This window comes from Bolinopsis microptera, chromosome 13, assembly GCF_026151205.1.
Source record: "Bolinopsis microptera isolate Bmic1 chromosome 13, MBARI_Bmic_1.0, whole genome shotgun sequence".
NCBI classification, from domain to species: domain Eukaryota; kingdom Metazoa; phylum Ctenophora; class Tentaculata; order Lobata; family Bolinopsidae; genus Bolinopsis; species Bolinopsis microptera.
Window position 1 is genome coordinate 10,754,387 of NC_087084.1, and position 20,256 is coordinate 10,774,642.

General features: G+C 40.1%; 1 protein-coding gene across 1 annotated transcript; it reads left to right on the plus strand.

The window, feature by feature from the left end:
* The first annotated feature begins 8,814 nt into the window (after positions 1-8,814).
* LOC134825148 (uncharacterized) lies at positions 8,815-18,460 on the plus strand. The gene is made up of 4 exons (XM_063837291.1): positions 8,815-8,867; positions 9,713-9,775; positions 9,924-10,005; positions 14,883-18,460. The coding sequence occupies exon 4, from the start codon at positions 14,939-14,941 to the stop codon at positions 18,377-18,379; it is 3,441 nt and encodes a 1,146-aa protein (XP_063693361.1). The 5' UTR covers positions 8,815-8,867; positions 9,713-9,775; positions 9,924-10,005; positions 14,883-14,938; the 3' UTR covers positions 18,380-18,460.
* Positions 18,461-20,256: the final 1,796 nt, after the last annotated feature.

The following is a 20,256-nucleotide window of genomic DNA, read 5'->3' on the forward strand; positions in this document are numbered from 1 at the left end:
AAGGATCTGAAACTACTAGGTTCCGTACAGACTCAACTCTGCACCCGTGTCAATATGTTCATTATATGCAAGCCTCTTGATTTATAATCACCGAGTCTAGTAATTGTTTAAGAGAGTTCTCTGGCAGTTACGAAACTCGAGAGACTGTGGGATACTGAAGGGAAAGGAAGCAGTTCTAACGAACTCTTCTCAAACACAAGGATATATCTTGTGACTTGGCTAGTATATATGAAACATTTGATATGGAGTTGTAGAGGGAGTTATGTGCCTCGCCGGGCTAAAGTAGTGGATGACCTTGCTGTACGGCAAGTTAAACAAGGATCTGAAACTACTAGGTTCCGTACAGACTCAACTCTGCACCCGTGTCAATATGTTCATTATATGCAAGCCTCTTGATTTATAATAGTTACAATAATATAATTTCTACTTTATAAATATAATTACATGAATTTAGCGGAGTTCAAAATATTGAGTTGGACTTGTCGACGGTATAATATTTGAAACAAATATTTTACGAGTATCACCCGTTAACTCGCATCCACTTTAAGATCTACCGATCTTCGGTACACGGTAGAACTAGATCGGCGAGATGCACCACTGGGCCTCGCCGAGCTGCGAATGATTGACATCGTGAATCAAATGCAAAATGGGACTTTTTCGTTAATTCTGCTAAAATTTCAGGACGTCCGGATTTTTAGAAACCATCTCCCCCTGTCCGGTTTTGCCCGAAATTCCAAAACCAAAAACCACCCCTCCCTAGTCCCTATTTGCCGGACGTCCTAATTAGTAGATAAGTATAATTATATATACGTAGATGGCTACTTTACTTTGGTAATTATTTAGGTGTGCTTCATAGAATCCTCTATCGGGTCATCAGAGGGTTAGAGTTAGGTTTAGGGTTAGGGGTAGGATTTGGATTAGGTTGTAGGTTTATAACCTACCAAGACACGCGCTGAGTTAGACTCGTCGACGGTCTCATGTCACAGTACCAATAACCCAGCTAAACGAAAGAAACCAAATTGTCCAAGAACGCCAGCAAAGCCGATTCAAAGGCACCATCTGGTGCTAATACTCCAGTCAGTACTTCAGCGGCAAAATTGAGTTGAAATTCCTGGATAATATTCATTCACACTGTTCAGAAGTGATACTGATAGGAACGCTAGGGTTGGCGGGGGAGTTTCACTTTATTCACATGACCAACTCCCCATAACTGAAACTCATGTTGAGATGCATATGATGACCAAATATGCCAAGCTCTTATCTGCAAATGTGAACTGACAAAATCTATTATCTGCCTGCTCTACCGCTCACGGTCCATGCCTAACTGTTCAGTATTCAGCTTCAGACCTTGTCTTGATTTCCTCATTCCTTGATCCGATCCTGGTCCTCTCATACTGCGTAACTGTCATGTTTTCTTATTGCACGCTATCGCATGATTTGTATTACCCAATCAATAACGAAATAAATAGAGTCTTTACTAATATTTACCAGTACTCTTTGATAAAACTCAAATGAAGGTGTTTATATAATATGTAGATCGTATATATTGAATCTGTTGGGCCCTCATAAGAAATCTTAAAGTTTTAGTGTAGACTGTAGAGAGATTTAGTGCGTTCGTTATGCGATATAATGATCTAATTTTGAAGAATCTATTCTGTTCTTGTTCTACTTCTGGAATTTAAATTATGTAAACAGAGCCCGGTTATTAGTTTTTGTGTGTACAATCCTTTCCTCATCTCGAGGTCTCGGGTTTCGTTCGAGCCCTGTTAACAGAGCCCGGTTAAAAGTGCCCGGTTAACAGAGCCCGGTTAGCAGTGCCCGGTTAACAGAGCCCGGTTAACAGTGCCTGATTAACAGTGCCCGGTTAACAGTGCCCGGTTAACAGAGCCCGGTTAAAAGTGCCTGGTTAACAGAGCCCGGTTAACAGAGCTCGGTTAACAGAGCCCGGTTAAAAGTGCCTGGTTAACAGGGCCCGGTTAACAGAGCCCGGTTAACAGAGCCCGGTTAACAGAGCCCGGTTAACAGAGCCCGGTTAACAGAGCCCGGTTAACAGAGCCCGGTTAACAGAGCCCGGTTAACAGTGGGGGGGGGGGGGGGGGGGTAGGAAGCTCAATCTTTTCAATCTCAATTTTGGAAAAATCGTGTTTCAGAATTTAGAAAATTGAGAAAATTGAGAAAATTGAAAAATGGACATCTTTATCTTTCCAAGTAACTAATTCATACACGAGCTAAATGTATGATGAAAATATGTTTCAAACTTATTACTGTGAAATGATTAATTATCTTATATTTGAGTTTGATCCTTTTGAACAGCTGCTGAGCAATAAAACGCATGCATAATATTAAATAGTAGAAATGATTAGGTAAAATATGATCAAAGTAATCATCACGTGAACGACCCATGGTTTTGCTAAAGGGGACAGATATGATTGTTAGTAGGTAATGTATAAGGGGGAGATAACATTTTTTTTGTTTTTTGTTTTTTCAAAAATTTACTTTAACCATAACAGAAAAATCAAAAATTCATTTTGAGCTATTTCGAAGGAAATAGTAACTAGTAAAGGTTGAGACTAGCTAGAGGTCTGTGGTCACCGATGGAGATGGCATTTTTTGATATTAGGGTTTTACAGCCCGGAGCCAAATCCAACACTAATCAAGACACCCCAGAAAAGTTGTACAGTAAGCATGAGAGAGAGAGAGAAAGAAAGGAAATATGGAGACCGCTGTGTAAAGATTGAAAAAGGAACCTGCAATGGTCTTGTATTCTCTACCAACGGAGGTATGAGCCCACGGGCTACCATGTTCCTTAAAAGAGTAGCAACACTTCTGGCAGCCAAGACCAGCCGGGACAAAAGCCTCATCATGGCGAATCTAAGACATCGTTTGAGGTTTGAGCTACTTAAAACAGTTTTGATAGCAGTGAGAGGACACAGAGGACGGTATTATGAGAAAGCAATACCTGTTGACGAACTCGACCTCAATCTTGCACACACCACCAATGATGAAAACAGGGGTGATGATGTTGATGAGGAAGATGAGGAAGATGATGAAGTTGAGAATGAGGTTGAGAATGTAGAGGGAGAGCTTTTAGAAGAGTGAGCTGAATAGAAGACAAGATTCTATTCCATTTTATTGATTATTATATTTATTGAAATAAAGATATAATATCCATTACTCCAGGAGTGGTGACAAGATATATAAAAAAAAGTAAAGGTTGAGACAGCCTTGTTACACAAATATATCATTAATATAACTTTCAGAGAGATTTCAGGGCTCATGTTTGTTTTTGTCCGTTCGATTTTGTCCGTTTTTAGAAAATGAGGAGGAGGAGTACTGAGGAGGAAGACGGCACTGAGGAGGACTGAGGAGGACTGAGGAGGAGGAGGACTGAGGAGGAGGAGGAGGTGGAAGTGGAGGAGGACTGAGAAGGAAGAGGAGGAGGAGGACTGAGGAGAAGGGGGAGGACTGAGGAGGATGAGGTTTGGGGAGGAGGAGGAGGAGGACTGAGGAGGACCGAGTATAAGTAGTAGGATGAGGATTGAGGAGGAGGAGGAGGAAGAGGAGGAAGAAGACAGAGGAAGAGTAGAACTGAGAATGTGTCTTATATACAAGGACTGAGGAGGAGGAGGACTGAAGAAGAGGAGGACCGAGGAAGAGGTGGAGGAGGAGGAGGACTGGGGAGAAGGAGGATGAAGAGAAGAGGAGGAGGATGAGTAGGAGGACTGAAGAGGAGGAGGAGGAGGAGGACTGAGAAAGACTGAGGATGAGGATGAGGATTGAGGAGGAGGAGGAGGAGGAGGAGGAGGAGGAGGAGGAGGAGGAGGAGGAGGAGGAGGAGGAGGAGGAGGAGGAGGAGGAGGAGGAGGAGGAAGAGGAAGAGGAAGAGGAAGAGGAAGAGAAGGGAGAGAACTGAAGAAGAGTAGAACTGAGAATGTGTCGCACATACAAGGACAGAGGAGGAGGAGGACAGAAGAAGAGGAGGACCATGGAAGAGATGGAGGAAGAGGAGGACTGGGGAGGAGGAGGATGAATAGGAAGAGGAGGAGGATGAGTAGGAGGACCGAACAGGGGGAGGAGGAGGAGGAGGACTGAGAAAGACTGAGGAGGAGGATGAGGATTGAGGCCTGAGGAGGAGAAGGAGGAAGAGAAGGGGAAGAACTGAAGAAGAGTAGAACCGAGAATGTGCCGTACATACAATTACTGAGGAGGAAGAGGATGACTGAGGAAGAGGAGGACTGAGTAAGAGGTAAAGGAGGAGGAGAACTGGTGAGGAGGATAAAGAGGAAGAGGAGGAGGATGAGTAGAAAGACCGAAGAAGAGGAGGAGGGCTGAGAAAGACTGAGGAGGAGAATAAGGATTGAGGACTGAGGAGGAGAAGGGGGAAGAGAAGGGAGAAAACTGAAGAAGAGTAGAACTGAGAATGTGTCGTACATACAAGGACTGAGGAGGAAGAGGATGACTGAAGAGGAGGAGGACTGAGGAAGAGGAGGACTGAGGAAGAAGTGGAGGAGGGGAGAACTGGGGAGAAGGAGGATAAAGAGGAAAAGAAGGAAGGAATGGGACTGAGGAGTACGAACACTGAGGAGGATCAGTAGGACTGAAAAGGAAGAGGACTGAGGAGGAAAAGGAGGAGGAGAAGGAGAATGACTGAGGAGAAGGAGGACTGAGGAGGAAGAGGATGAGGATGGGGAGGAGGGGGACTGAGAACGATGACTGAGGAGGAAGAGGACTGAGGAGATGGACTGAGGAGGAGGACTTAGGAGGAGGAGGACTGAGGAAGAGGAAAGGGAGGAGGGGAAAGGAGGAGGAAGCATCTACATGTTATTTCCGTATCAGTTTTTGTCCGTTTATGATCATTTACGTCTGTTTCTGTCCGTTTTTGAGGAGGAGGAGGATGAGGGTGGGGATAAGGAGGACTGAGAATGTACTGTACAGTGTACATGCAAGGACTGAGAAGGACTGAGGAGGAGGAGGATGCGTAGGAGGACTGGAGAGGAGGAGGTTGAGAAGGTCTGAGGAAAAGGAGGACTGAGGAGGAGGGGGAAGAGGTAGAGGAGGACTGAGGAGAAGGAGGACTGATAAAGAGGAGGATGAGTAGGAGGCCTGAGAAGGATGTTAAGGAGGAGGAGAACTGAGGAGGAGGACTGATGAGGAGGAGGGGGAGGAGGGGAGAAGGAGGATCTAAATGTTATTATCGTAACAGTTTTTGTCCGTTTATGTCGATTTACGTCCGTTTCTGTCCGTTTTTTGAGGAGGAAGAGGAGGATGAGGGTGGGGAGAAGGAGGACTGAGAATGTACTGTACATGCGAGGACTGAGGAGGAGGAGGAAAAGTAGGAGGACTGGAGAGGAGAAGGTTGAGAAGGTCTGAGGAAAAGAAGGACTGAGGAGGAGGGGGAAGAGGTTGAGGAGGACTGATAAAGAGGAGGATGAGGAGGAGGATGAGTAGGAGGACTGAGAAGGATGATAAGGAGGAGAAGAACTGAGGAGGAGGAGGAGGAGGAGGAGGAGGAAGAAGAGGAGGAGGAGGAGGAGGAGGAGAAGGAGGGGGGGAAAGGAGGATTTAAATGTTATTACCGTAACAGTTTTTGTCCGTTTTAGTCCGTTTTTGATGAGGATGGGGAAAAGGAGGACTGAGAAGGTATCGTACATGTGATGACTGAGGTGGACTGAGGGGAGGAGGATGATTAGGAGGACTGAAGAGGAGGAGGTTGAGGAGGACTGTGGAGGATGAGGAGGAGGAGGATGAGGAGGACTGAGGATGAGGAGGACTGAGGAGGAGGAGGACTGAGGAGGAGGACTAAAGAGGAGGAGGAGGAGGGGAAGGAGGAGAAGGAGGAGGGGTAGGAGGGGAGAAGGAGGGGGAGGAAGCATCTAAATGATATGTCCGTAAGGAGGAGGACTGAGGAGGACTGAGGAGGAGGACTAAAGAGGATGAGGAGGAGGATGAGTAGGAGGACTGAGAAGGATGATAAGGAGGAGAAGAACTGAGGAGGAGGAGGAGGAGGAGGAGGAGGGAAGGAGGATCTAAATGCTTAAATGTTATTATCGTAACAGTTTTTGTCCGTTTTAGTCCGTTTTGATGAGGATGGGGAGAAGGAGGACTGAGAAGGTATTGTACATGTGATGACTGAGGAGGACTGAGGGGAGGAGGATGCGTAGGACGGAAGAGGAGGAGGTTGAAGAGGACTGTGAAGAGAAGGACTGAGGAGGATGGGGAGAAGGAGGAGGAGGATGAGGAGGAGGAGGATGATCCATCTGGTCTTACAGTGTCTAAGTACTGAATTTTATTAAGTTTTTTGATCATGGTTGCTACCAGAGTCAATTTTATCATCTATAATGTCCTAGTAACAGCGATACATACAGATTATTGTACTCCTGTATGCGTAATTTCAACAGTAATCGGAACATTATGGACTGATCAGTGAACTGAGTTAAACGGAAAAATTATTTTATAAGATTTTAAATTTTTTAAATTTTTTCAATTTTCTCAATTTTCTCAATTTTCTCAATTTTCTCAATCTCAATTTCGGAAAAATCATGTTTCAGAATTGAGATTGAGCTTCCTACCCCCCACAGTGCCCGGTTAACAGAGCCCGGTTAACATTGCCTGATTAACAGTGCCCGGTTAACAGTGCCCGGTTAACAGTGCCCGGTTAACAGAGCCCGGTTAAAAGTGCCTGGTTAACAGAGCCCGGTTAACAGAGCTCGGTTAACAGAGCCCGGTTAAAAGTGCCTGGTTAACAGAGCCCGGTTAACAGAGCTCGGTTAACAGAGCCCGGTTAAAAGTGCCTGGTTAACAGGGCCCGGTTAACAGAGCTCGGTTAACAGAGCCCGGTTAACAGAGCCCGGTTAACAGTGCCCGGTTAACAGTGCCCGGTTAACATTGCCTGATTAACAGTGCCCGGTTAACAGTGCCCGGTTAACAGAGCCCGGTTAAAAGTGCCTGGTTAACAGAGCCCGGTTAACAGAGCTCGGTTAACAGAGCCCGGTTAAAAGTGCCTGGTTAACAGAGCCCGGTTAACAGAGCTCGGTTAACAGAGCCCGGTTAAAAGTGCCTGGTTAACAGGGCCCGGTTAACAGAGCTCGGTTAACAGAGCCCGGTTAACAGAGCCCGGTTAACAGTGCCCGGTTAACAGTGCCCGGTTAACAGAGCCCGGTTAACAGAGCCCGGTTAACAGTACCCGGTTAACAGTGCCCGGTTAACAGTGCCCGGTTATTAGTGTGTGTAACTTTTTTCTTATTGCACGGTGTTGCAGCACGCTATCGCATGATTTGGATTACCCAATCAATAACGAAATAAATAAAGTCTTTACTAATATTGACCAGTACTATTTAATAAAACTCAAATGAAGGTGTTAATGTATATTGTATATATTGAATCTGTTGGGCCCTCATAAGAAATTTTAAAGTTTTAGTGTAGCTGACTTAGTGTAACTGACTTAAAGAGATTTAGCGCGTTTGTTACGGTTATGCGATATTACTATTAGTATTACTATTAGGGTGGTGACGGTGTCTGAGGTTGAACTCGTGCGCGTTTTGGTCTAATGATCTATGATCTAATGATCTAATGATCTAATGATCTAATGATCTAATGATCTAATGATCTAATGATCTAATGATCTAATGATCTAATGATCTAATGATCTAATGATCTAATGATCTAATGATCTAATGATCTAATGATCTAATGATCTAATGATCTAATCTTGAAGAAGCTATTCTGTTCTTGTTCTGGAATGTAACTTATGTAAACAGAGTCCGGTTATTAGTGTTTGTATTGTGTGTGCAATTCTTTTCTCATCTCGAGGTCTCGGTGTTTCGTGCGGTTCTAGCCTTTGTCATTTGAACAGCTTAACTAAGCCGTTACTTAGTCACAGATATTGCGGTCTAAATAATTTGATAATATCTTAAGATAATTTATTAATTTATCAAATAATTTTTTTTTTTTTTTTTTTTTTTTTTTTTTTTTTTTTTTTTTTTTAAATACTTAAATCTCGCATTTGCGAGAGTTGTCCCAAAGGTGTGAAAGTAGGTCAAGATTTGTTCACACCAAGCCCTAGCATCGCTATTTGCTGACCATCTGCCTTCACTGAAGGTAAGTTTTTAGAGAGTGGAGGCCGACCGTCAGCTTGGGATGCAGGGCCAAGTGGTCAACAACGTCAAGGCCCCCTTCCACATGGGCCATGTTGGTTTTGGCAGATACTGTGGTAATAAGATATGAAGTGAATGAGTGAAATGAAGTGATTGAAAAGGGTGTAAAAGAGGAAGAGCTTGTAAGGTAGTTTAGGAAAGGAAGGAAGCAGGGCATGTACTACAAAAAACGGTTAGTAGTACTGTAAGATAGTAACAATAACCATTGATAATAAAATAACGAAGACAGCAATATAAATGGGGTGGACAATTTGCCCTAATCGGCCAAGATCGACACAATAGAACTTTTGTGGCCTATTTTGTCTCCAGTAAGTGAAAGTTTAAGAAGTTTGATTATTTAAGAAGTTTGATAAATTTTAAGAAGTTTGATTCTTTAAGAAGTTTGATCAAATATAAATAATTTCTTAATAAGTTTTACGTTAGATGATATCAGCATTATACATACATATATTAAAAGGTTGTGTTTTGTTCCCATTATGTTATTTTTACATCGAGATGGCAGGGCCTATTAACTCTGAAAAACTGGGGACAACTGGGGAATGATCCCAGAACCTCGACATATCGCGTGCCTTGCTTTACCTATTGAGCTACTGTCCTTGATTTTCAGAGCGAAATCACCACTCATATATTTTGTAGCACGTTCAAAAATGCTTATATAACAGTCCTATTTTAGCTTGTGATTGGCAGCCAGAAAGTGAAACTGAAAACGATTTGGTAAGCATAAATGATTCCAACCATTTAGTGGTTACCACACTATATTACTACGGTACCATTTTATAGAGCACCTACCTAGTATACCCACCAAGAGTACCTACCAATAGTACCTACCTAGAGTACCTACCAAGAGTACCTACCTAGAGTACCTAACTAGAGTACCTACCAAGAGTACCTACCTAGAGTACCTACCTAGAGTACCTACCAAGAGTAACTGCCATGAGTACCTACCAAGAGTACCTACCAAGAGTACCTACCAAGAGTACCTAACTAGAGTACCTACCTAGAGTAACTGCCTAGAGTACCTACCAAGAGTACCTACCTAGAGTACCTACCTAGAGTCCCTACCTAGAGTATCTAACTAGAGTACCTACCAAGAGTACCTACCTAGAGTATCTAACTAGAGTACTTACCTAGAGTTTCCAACTAGATCGAGTACCTATCTAGATAACCTACCTAGAGTACCTACATATAGTACCTACCTAGAGTACCTACCTAGAGTACCTACCTAGAGTACCTACCTAGAGTACCCACCTAGACTCTAGAGTTCCTACCTAGATTACATAGAGTATCTACCTAGAGTACCTAATACTAAAATATTAACATTACGACAGTTCTTAACCCTAACAGCCAACCTAATCTCTATTGATATATTTCTATGTGTTTATGTTTAAATTGATTGTAATTTAATCACTAATTAATTATTTGAACGTGTTTGTGCCCAGTACTTATTTCGGTATAAAGTATAAACAAACTGTATTAATTTTTTAGGTTTTACAAAATTAAACTTGGTTTAATTTTTTAAAATGTTTAATAAAACTGTCAGTGTCAAGTGTCATTTGCAGGTTAAATCAGTGCTCTATAAAACAAAGCCGAACAAGAAGGAAAGGACTACTAAACAGCTTAAGGTTATTGTAAAAACTGTTTTTAACTTTTCATGATCGTTGATCGTAACTAACTGTGTAAAAACGGATAAGTTCATATTTGACTTACAAATATTTCAATGCTCTAAAATTGTTCATTTTGACCACTGCAAAAATAACTAAAAAATTTCAGAATAATTTCACCCACCGCTTCACGTGAGATTGTCAAGAAACAAGCTGGTTTTTACCCCTCAAAAATCTGTTCTGAACACAAGGTAAACCAAGTAATCCCCTTATAGTTATATTTTAGCATGTTAATTAAAAATCTTCATAAAATTGATGTTTATATATAATACGGCAAATGCTGAAAACGAAAAAATAATTTACCAAATGATGGCGAGATATCGGCGAAAAAGTGTCTCAATCACGTGATATGACCATATAAGGAGGTTGCAGGTCTAATTTCCCGTTACTGTTAGGATTGGGGTTTTAGCATATGCTTCGGTTAGATATTGCGTTAGGGTTGGTATCCGTGTAATGTAGAGGGTTAGGTTTTCGCTGAGAAGAGAGCAGTCAAATGTACGATTCTCAGAGTCAGACAATGCGAGAACTCGCCGTTGTGATGGTGAGCGGTTCTGGTGCAATGACGCCAGGACTGACGACAAGAAGCCTCGTTGGTGTCGTCTGTTTCTCTTGTTTGTGCCGGGGTCTTCTAGCTGCAGTCTAGCTTTAAGGATTGGGTTATGGTTAGAGTTGGGATCAGATTAGAGGGTTAGGGTTTCGAATAGGAATTCAGGGCCAGCTAGAGAACGGATTAATCACTCTACACTCGAAAGTCACGTGACAGTCGAGTGTAGAGTGATTAATCATCATCCATTTGCGTGACTGAGAAGATTTGTAGAATACAATCGCTCGCCTTATGCATAAGCTAAAAAATTGTTTTTGCCCAAAAAACTTTTTTGGCCACGTGACAGGCTAGTAAAACACGAATTCGATTGTTCAAGCTAGGCCCTAGGGTTATAGTCAGGGTTATGTTTAGGGTTATGCATAGCTTTAGGGTCTATGTAAAACCGTTTTTTCGGCTGCAAAAAAGTAATACAAGGTCACAGGAAAAATGTTTCATCCTTTTATTTGTGGTCGATAGAGTCGGCCTGGGTCAACTGCTTTATACTGTTAATGTTAGTGTTATAGAGCGAAAAACTATCTGTCCATTCCTATAACTCATCTTATATAGTTAAACCTCATATGCATGCTGTTATCAATCTACCTTTTTGTTCGTATTGATTCGTGATCAAAGGGAGAGTTACAATATTACGACCCATTTTCTTGTACGATTTTGAAGGTTTTTTTTTTCGAGTATGAGTGTTGTGCCTTATAACCTGCCTACCTAGCTCATAGGCTTGTACACCCTGTACACCCGCTAGCTGAAAGTGTTTTTCGAGGAAATTAAAAATCAGTTAAGTATGTTATATAGTTTCTTGTTATCATTATATATGATCTAGGCTCTAGGCTCTAGCTCCGTAATATAAATTGCATAGATTTTTACTTGCCAATGACGACAAAGGTTTAAATATTGTCTAATCGATACTTTTTACTTCATCAAAAAAAATCAATCACAACCAAAATTATGGATAGTCATAGCGTAAATTGTAATTTGAGCTAGTTATGACGTAGTTTTAAACTAATTACAACTTTACAACACTACAAATTTATTACATTTATTGAGAATTGTGTAATGTAACGTGATGGAAATATTTTAAACGGGCATATCCTGTTCAAAGGTTGCACAACATGAAAAGATCGTTGTAACTTTGTCAGAAAAGCATTGCCATTAGTACCATAAAGCATGGCAACAAGCTTTGCTAACCTTTGGCTGTACTGTGGTTGCTCGCGCACGTATAATCTCTTGATGTTGCTACTAGGAACCGACCGGAAATCCAGCTGAATCCGGTTCCGGCCGGATATCCGGCTTCAAAATCCGGTTCCGGTTCCGGCTCCGGCTGGAAAAAAATTTGCCGGATTTTTGCCGGATTTCAGTTTTTTTACCGAAAAAAAATCAAAAAAATATTTTCGGCTAATAATGAACAGGGTAGCCTGAATCGTGGAAAAAAAAGTGGTTTTCAGAAAAACTTTAAAAAATTTTGACTTAGAAGTTTTTCGGTCCGAGTCGTTCTCGAGACGTACCTCCTGTATCGAGAGCTCCCGCTTCCGAGCTCGTGTTGCAAAGGGGAGGCCTGCCTTCCAAGATCACATTACCGGGGGAAACCTCGAGTCCAGAATTGTGTATCGATGGGTAGGTGCGGACTTCGAAAAACCGAAAAAATATTTTCGGCTAATAATGAACAGGGTAGCCTGAATCGTGGAAAAAAGTGGTTTTCAGAAAAACTTTGAAAAATTTTGACTTAGAAGTTTTTCGGTCCGAGTCGTTCTCGAGACGTACCTCCTGTATCGAGAGCTCCCGCTTCCGAGCTCGTGTGTCGTGTTGCAAAGGGGAGGCCTGCCTTCCAAGATCACATTACCGGGGGAAACCTCGAGTCCAGAATTGTGTATCGATGGGTAGGTGCGGACTTCGAAAAACCGAAAAAATATTTTCGGCTAATAATGAACAGGGTAGCCTGAATCGTGGAAAAAAGTGGTTTTCAGAAAAACTTTGAAAAATTTTGACTTAGAAGTTTTTCGGTCCGAGTCGTTCTCGAGACGTACCTCCTGTATCGAGAGCTCCCGCTTCCGAGCTCGTATCGCAAAGGGGAGGCCTGCCTTTCGAGATCACATTACCAGGGGAAACCTCGAGTCCAGAATTGTGTATCGAGGGGTAGTTGGGGACTTCGAAAAACCGAAAAAATATTTTCGGCTAATAATGAACAGGGTAGCCTGAATCGTGGAAAAAAGTGGTTTTCAGAAAAACTTTGAAAAATTTTGACTTAGAAGTTTTTCGGTCCGAGTCGTTCTCGAGACGTACCTCCTGTATCGAGAGCTCCCGCTTCCGAGCTCGTATTGCAAAGGGGAGGCCTGCCTTTCGAGATCACATTACCAGGGGAAACCTCGAGTCCAGAATTGTGTATCGAGGGGTAGTTGGGGACTTCGAAAAACCGAAAAAATATTTTCGGCTAATAATGAACAGCCTGAATCGTGGAAAAAAGTGGTTTTCAGAAAAACTTTGAAAAATTTTGACTTAGAAGTTTTTCGGTCCGAGTCGTTCTCGAGACGTACCTCCTGTATCGAGAGCTCCCGCTTCCGAGCTCGTATTGCAAAGGGGAGGCCTGCCTTTCGAGATCACATTACCAGGGGAAACCTCGAGTCCAGAATTGTGTATCGAGGGGTAGTTGGGGACTTCGAAAAACCGAAAAAATATTTTCGGCTAATAATGAACAGCCTGAATCGTGGAAAAAAGTGGTTTTCAGAAAAACTTTGAAAAATTTTGACTTAGAAGTTTTTCGGTCCGAGTCGTTCTCGAGACGTACAGCTCCTGTATCGAGAGCTCCCGCTTCCGAGCTCGTGTTGCAAAGGGGAGGCCTGCCTTCCGAGATCGCATTACCGGGGGAAACCTTGAGTCCAGAATACAGAATAGTGTATCGAGGGGTAGGTGCGGACTTAGAAAAAACCGGAAAATATTTTGGGCCACCTCCCTGTGCTAGCCCCCGGCTATAATCGCAAAATTGGCAGTATTTAATCTTCTGATTATGAAATACGAAATATGAAGGTCACGTGTTCAGGGTCTGGGTAGCTACTTAATTAGCTCATTACTGCAATCATGTGACTCAGCTCTATTAGTACTGTACTAGACAGTGCCTGCTTACGAACAACCTTATTAAGCACCTCTGGTTGTAAGTCACGTGACCCAATGATACTCAGACTTGCATGAAAAAAAGGGAATTCGCACAAACGCGCTCAATCAGGGGTCTGGCAGCATATGCCAATTAGATATCATTTCTGATTATTACTCGTCTAGTGTCGTGACTCGTGTCTACTCGTGTTACATTGTGTCTGCTACGTACTGCTTGTTTAAGCAATGTCTAGTAGTATATAGGAAGATTTGTAAAAAAACTATATCTGTTCGGACGTTGAAGCCGCCCTAAGTCGAGTCGAGTAGTAGTAAATCTAAAACATCGTCCGTCTGGTAGTTCTACTCAGAAGAAAATGGGATCCCTTATGCAAGCTGCAAGAAGTGCTCGATGAAGATTAGGCGTGGAAAGGAAGGAAATTTTCCGGCAACATCCGGCAAAAACCGGCAAAATCCGGCTGCCTTTTATTTCACTCTGAAACCACCGGTTCCGGTCCGGCAAAATCCGGCTTGCCGGATTTGAGATCCAAATCCGGCTGAATCCGGTCCGGCAGCCAAAACCCCAATCCGGTCGGTTCCTAGTTGCTACGCAATGACCTAGTTAACCTTTGATAAAAAAGCACCATTATTCTAACGTTTATTTTACTTCACTTCCAAAGTTACTTAAACAAAATCTAAAGCCTTAATCAAAATTCTAAGAATGCCATCTCCTATTCCTGTCCTGTTTTTACAACCCTGCTAACAATCGATAGGTTTCAACTCCATTTGCGAGCTAGAATTGGTAACGCTAGAGGGCAATTTCTTGATAAATTAGTAGTGTTTTCCCCCGTTTTTCCCCGTTGCCGGGGGGATTTATTCAATTTTATGATATAGATATACCAAAGTTCTAAATTACAGATAGTGTAAGCACAACGCTGCTATCTAATCTTTCTTTTAAAGAACAGAATTATAAAAGTTGCATTCGGTGCCAATTTGCTCTGTCAAAAGCAATATTCCTAAGATAATTAATAAATTCCGGCAAATTAAGTCGCGCTTTATAGACTAGAAAAAAACGCTTGGGCCTCCAGCGTCCAATTTATGTCCGCTCAAATAAAATCCGAAAAGTTAGCTCAGTTTTACGCCCACGTTATCACTTCTCATAACTTTGGTTAATGTGATAGATATTTTTGATGTGGTGAAATACTTGAAAATTTGTTGTCATTGTCCAATAAGGTCAAATAACAACCATACTTTCTACAGTGCGGAGCTAGATGAAGAGAAATTAAAACATAACTGATTTTAAATATCCTCGATCGAGTAAGCTTTCGACTAGCGCATTTCTAATTCTAATCTAATGTGAAAAGTCTGAAAACTTTTCATAATACATTTCAGTCGAAGATAAGAACAGTCTGATAAGAATAGACAATCCAGAGCAAGAAGTAGGTAAGATGATTACTATAAATAGTAAACTTGGTACAAAAGAGGAAATATCTTCTCTCGCTACCAAACTTCGCTCAGTTCCTGATGATAAAGATAAAATAGTGTGCCCAGATGTGATAAAGAAGCTGAAACAAACTGATTTTTACAGTGTGGTTGTTGATTTGTATAAGAGTAATGAGGAGTTGCAATTTAGGAGGGATGCAACTTTCTTATTGAGAAGGGTCGGATCCTACGGTGATAAGGAAGATTTAAAGGAGCTAGTTCATAGAGGTATAGTGAGGCTCATCCTTACAGATTGTGTTCACTCAACAGATGCAGATATCATAATAAACATAGTGACAGTCTTAAGAGATGTATCTTCCGAACATAACAAGGTTCTTTTGTCAGACATTGCTGAGGAAGGTCTTTATGATAAAATGATATACCTGCTGGAGACCTGGAAAAGAAACGATGATATAGCTGGGAGAATACTTTTCATGATCAACACGATAAGTATTTATGAGATGTCATTAGGTGAAGATATTGTTTCCTTAAACCAGCCTAGATTGGTTGATATGCTGAGAAATAAACATCAACTTCTTAGAGAAATAATAAGTTCGGACACCAGCTGTAAAGTAACCGCTGCGATACTGTTAAATAAATACCTGGACAGTATTAAGGAAAGTGAGATATTACAACTGTTAATACCACCGACAAATGAAATGTTCACTGAGGGAGGTATTGTTAAGTTAGCTAGTAACATAAGAGCGATACCTGATGAAGAAGAAGAATTTGGAAAACAAGTAATCAAAGAGGTTGTTTCAGCTGACTTTATCAGAAAGTTTAGCGAAAAGTACGACAGTAATACTGAGGAGGTGTATCGTAGAAACCTGACATATGTGATGGCAATAGTAGCTTCTATAGGAGATAAAGCTGTAATAAGCTCACTGGTTAAAAGTGGTGTTATAAAAACTTTGATAACAACATTTGAACATTGCACTGACAGTGAGGTTATGTGCAATATATCATATATTCTCGAGAACATTGCATTTGATAACGGTGAACACGCACATGTTGACCACCTTGTTGAGGAGGGAGTTCTAAGCCTTATATCTAAACTACTACAGAAGTGGAGTAAAGATGACAATGTGATGGTTAGGTTACTTTACACTTTACAGACAATTACCTGTTATAAGCAGGATATCAAGGAGTTAGCAAACAGTACAGAGTACGGAAATATAGCTCTACTCCTACAAGAGTTATTAGAAACAGCTTCCTGTGACAGTGTTATTGTGCAGACTATTGATGCGATCAGGAGTTTAGTACTGTGGACTGATGTACTTCACACAGTGTTTCTACACGCAAGCTTCTTTACCACAGCTTTCCGACACCTGCAATCAACTAAGCTAAGCAGTGATAGTAAGCAGTACCTACTGTGTGATATTATATGTACATTAGCAAACAACAATACTGATACTATAAAAGATCTGCTGATTCCTTACTCTCAACCACTGAAAGAATTTGCAAAGACGGGGAGTGATAGTGGGTTAAGTGTAAATGCTGCAATACTTCTATTCAAATACCTGGACAGTATTGAGGAAACTGAGCTATTACAACTGTTAATACCACCGACAGATGAAATGTTCACTGAGGAAGGTATTGTAAAGCTAGCCAGTAACATAAGAGCAATACCTTATGAAGAAGAAGAATTGGGAAAACAAATAATCGGAAAGGTTGTTTCAGCTGACTTTATCAGCAAGTTTAGTGAAAAGTACGACAGTAATACTGAGGAGGTGTATCGTAGAAACCTGACATATGTGCTTGTAAGAGTAACTTCTCTAGGAGGTAAAGCTGTAATAAGCTCACTGGTTAAAAGTGGTGTTATAAAAACTTTGATAACAACATTTGAACATTGCAATGACAGTGAGGTTATGTGCAATATATCATATTCTCTAGAGAACATTGCATATGATAACGGGGATTCCACAAATGTTGACCACCTTGTTGAGGAGGGAGTTCTAAGCGTTATATCTAAACTACTACAGAAGTGGAGTAATTGTAAAGACGACACTGTGATGGTTAGGTTACTTTTCACTTTACAGAACATTACCGGTTATAGTGAAGATATCAAGGAGTTAATAGCAAACAGTACAGAGTACGAAAACATAGCTCTACTCCTACAAGAGGTATTAGAAACAGCTTCCAGTGACAGTGTTCTTGTGCAGACTATTAATGCGATCAGGAGTTTAGTACTGTGGTCTGATGTACTTCACACAGTGTTTCTACACGCAAGCTTCTTTACCACAGCTTTCCGACACCTGCAATCAACTGCACTAAACACTGATTATAGTAAGCAGTACCTACTGTGTGATATTATATGTACATTAGCGAACAAGAATACTGATAATATAAAAGATCTGCTGATTCCTTACTCTCAACTACTGAAAGAATTTGCAAAGACGGGGAGTGATAGTGGGTTAAGTGTAAATGCTGCAATACTTCTATTCAAATACCTGGACAGTATTGAGGAAACTGAGCTATTACAACTGTTAATACCACCGACAGATGAAATGTTCACTGAGGAAGGTATCGTAAAGCTAGCCAGTAACATAAGAGCAATACCTTATGAAGAAGAAGAATTGGGAAAACAAGTAATCAGAAAGTTTGTTTCAGCTGACTTTATCAGCAAGTTTAGTGAAAAGTACGACAGTAATACTGAGGAGGTGTATCGTAGAAACCTGACATATGTGCTTGAAAGAGTAACTTCTCTAGAAGATAAAGCTGTAATAAGCTCACTGGTTAAAAGTGGTGTTATAAAGCATTTGATAACAACATGTGAATATTGCACTGACAGTGAGGTTATGTGTAATATATCAGATACTCTGCAGTATATTGCATATGATAACGGGGATGAACACGCACATGTTGACCACCTTGTTGAGGAGGGAGTTCTAAGCCTTATATCTAAACTACTACAGAAGTGGAGTAAAGATGACACTGTGATGGTTAGGTTATTTTGCATTTTACGATCCATTACCTGTCTGCATAGGCAGGATATCAAGGAGTTAATAGCTAACAGCACAGAGCACGGGAATATACCTCTACTCCTACAAGAGTTATTAGAAACAGCTTCCAGTGACAGTGTTATTGCGCAGACTATTGATGCGATCATGTGTTTAGTACTGTGGACTGATATACATCACACAGTGTTTCTACACGCAAGCTTCTTCACCACAGCTTTCCGACACCTGCAATCAACTACCCTAAACAGTGATAGTAAGCAGTTATTACTGTGTGATATCATATGTACATTAGCAAACAAGAATACTGATAATATGAAAGATCTGCTGATTCCTTACTCTCGACCACTTAAAGAATTTGCCAAGACGGGGAGTGATAGTTTGTTAAGTGTTAATGCTACAATACTGTTAAATAAATACCTGGGCAGTATTGAGGAAAGTGAGCTTTAAATGAATCTGCGATTTTGACATCCTGAGTAGATAGCCCCTTTGTATTATTAGTTAGTGAGTTAGTTAGTATTACATTTAGTGGACGGCTTCCTTAGATGTATGTTAGTTCTTTTCAGGCATTAAAACATCTATAAGCTCTCCATTCTAACTATATATATATGTACAGTCATTTTTTTTGTAGTTAGAATGGAGAATACATTTAGAATATATATATTTACAAATAAGTATTTAAAAACTTACATAATCTCATATCCTCATATTCTCTATTTTATATTCAATAAACCACACCTTGTTCGATTGTGTAATCTATTAGTAATGATATTACTTTATCGGTAATAATTAGGTAATAATGATATAATTTTATTAGAAATGATGTTACTTTATCGATAATGATATTGGCATTGCTTTATTAGTACTTGTATTACTTTATAGTTTATTAATAATAAGGTAATATTATGGTCGTATCCAGATCTCGGATAATATCTGTTTTTATTTGGATCTATCGGCAACTTATTTCCCTTTTGTCGATATGATCTATCGCCATTATAAACGTACCAATTATTTTGGTTAATTTGACCTGGGTACATCGCTTGCACCTTCTGTAATTTTCCATCTATCCATCGATAGAAATGAGACTTATCTCTATAAATTTACCTTACGTTTATTATGTCGCTTTTCTCCACGGTTATAATGTATTTACCAATTATTATACGTTCGTTATATGAGTGAATCAGTGAATGTTACTGCTTTATTGTTGGTGTATACTGTATATATTCAGTTGAATACTACTACTTTACTGTATCTGAGCATATGTTACAGACTAGTTATTTAAAAGTTTTACTTGTGTTTGATTACTGAGTTTGTCTGAATAATGCCCCCCCCCCCCCCTGAAAATTATCTTTTAAAACTTCAGTTTTAATCAGTGTTCAATTGTAAAGATCTTTCTAATTTCCAATATACACTATACTGCAGTATAGTCAATAGTTTGATTATATTATTCTAACAGTGAAATCATTTAACAATATATGATATGTCTAGACTCTAGAAGATCAGATGATATCAGATACAAGACAGAGATCAGATCTGATCAACTAAAACAGCGTTTCTGCACGCGCGAAGAAATATCTGGTGAAGTGGTAAGTTAAAAACGTGCAGTATGATTTTTGTGAGATTAATTTTTAAAATCTACTTTTTAATAACCATCTGATTGTGTCTTGTATTATACATATTATATTTATATTCAAATATTGATCTCCTTAGTGACCGGGTAGTGTATACACTACTTGTTACTGTGTTAGCATTACTTCTGGGTAATGTATACACTACTTTATAATTATATTTAATTTTTCAGAGTAAAAATCATGATTTACGTAACTTCCCGCCAAGTCATAACGACAATATTAAAAGCTTAGTTTTAAATGTCTTATATCAAATATCATGAAACTATATAATAGTAGATATAAACTATATATATTAAATGTCTTATATTTATTTATAAAGATAAAACATAACACTGTAACAGCACCAAACTCAGACAGCCACTATTTCAGTTTGGCAACTCTGTGGATAAGAAAAGTTTATCAGAAGAACTGTTAGGAAGGTGCCAGGATACAGAATCTCAGAACCAACTAACAATTAAGAAGTAGAACCTTGACAGTATGGCGGGGAACATGAACAATATTCAAATACGATTATCCGAACACTTCCAGAGTGCTTGATATTTCAGTGACTTATTATATTATATTATATTTTGAATGCGATTAAATATTTTGAATGAGATTAAATATTTTGAATGCGATTAAATATACGGTTAGATATTTTGAATTCGAATAAATATTTTGAATACGATTAAATATTTTGAATGCGATTAAATATTT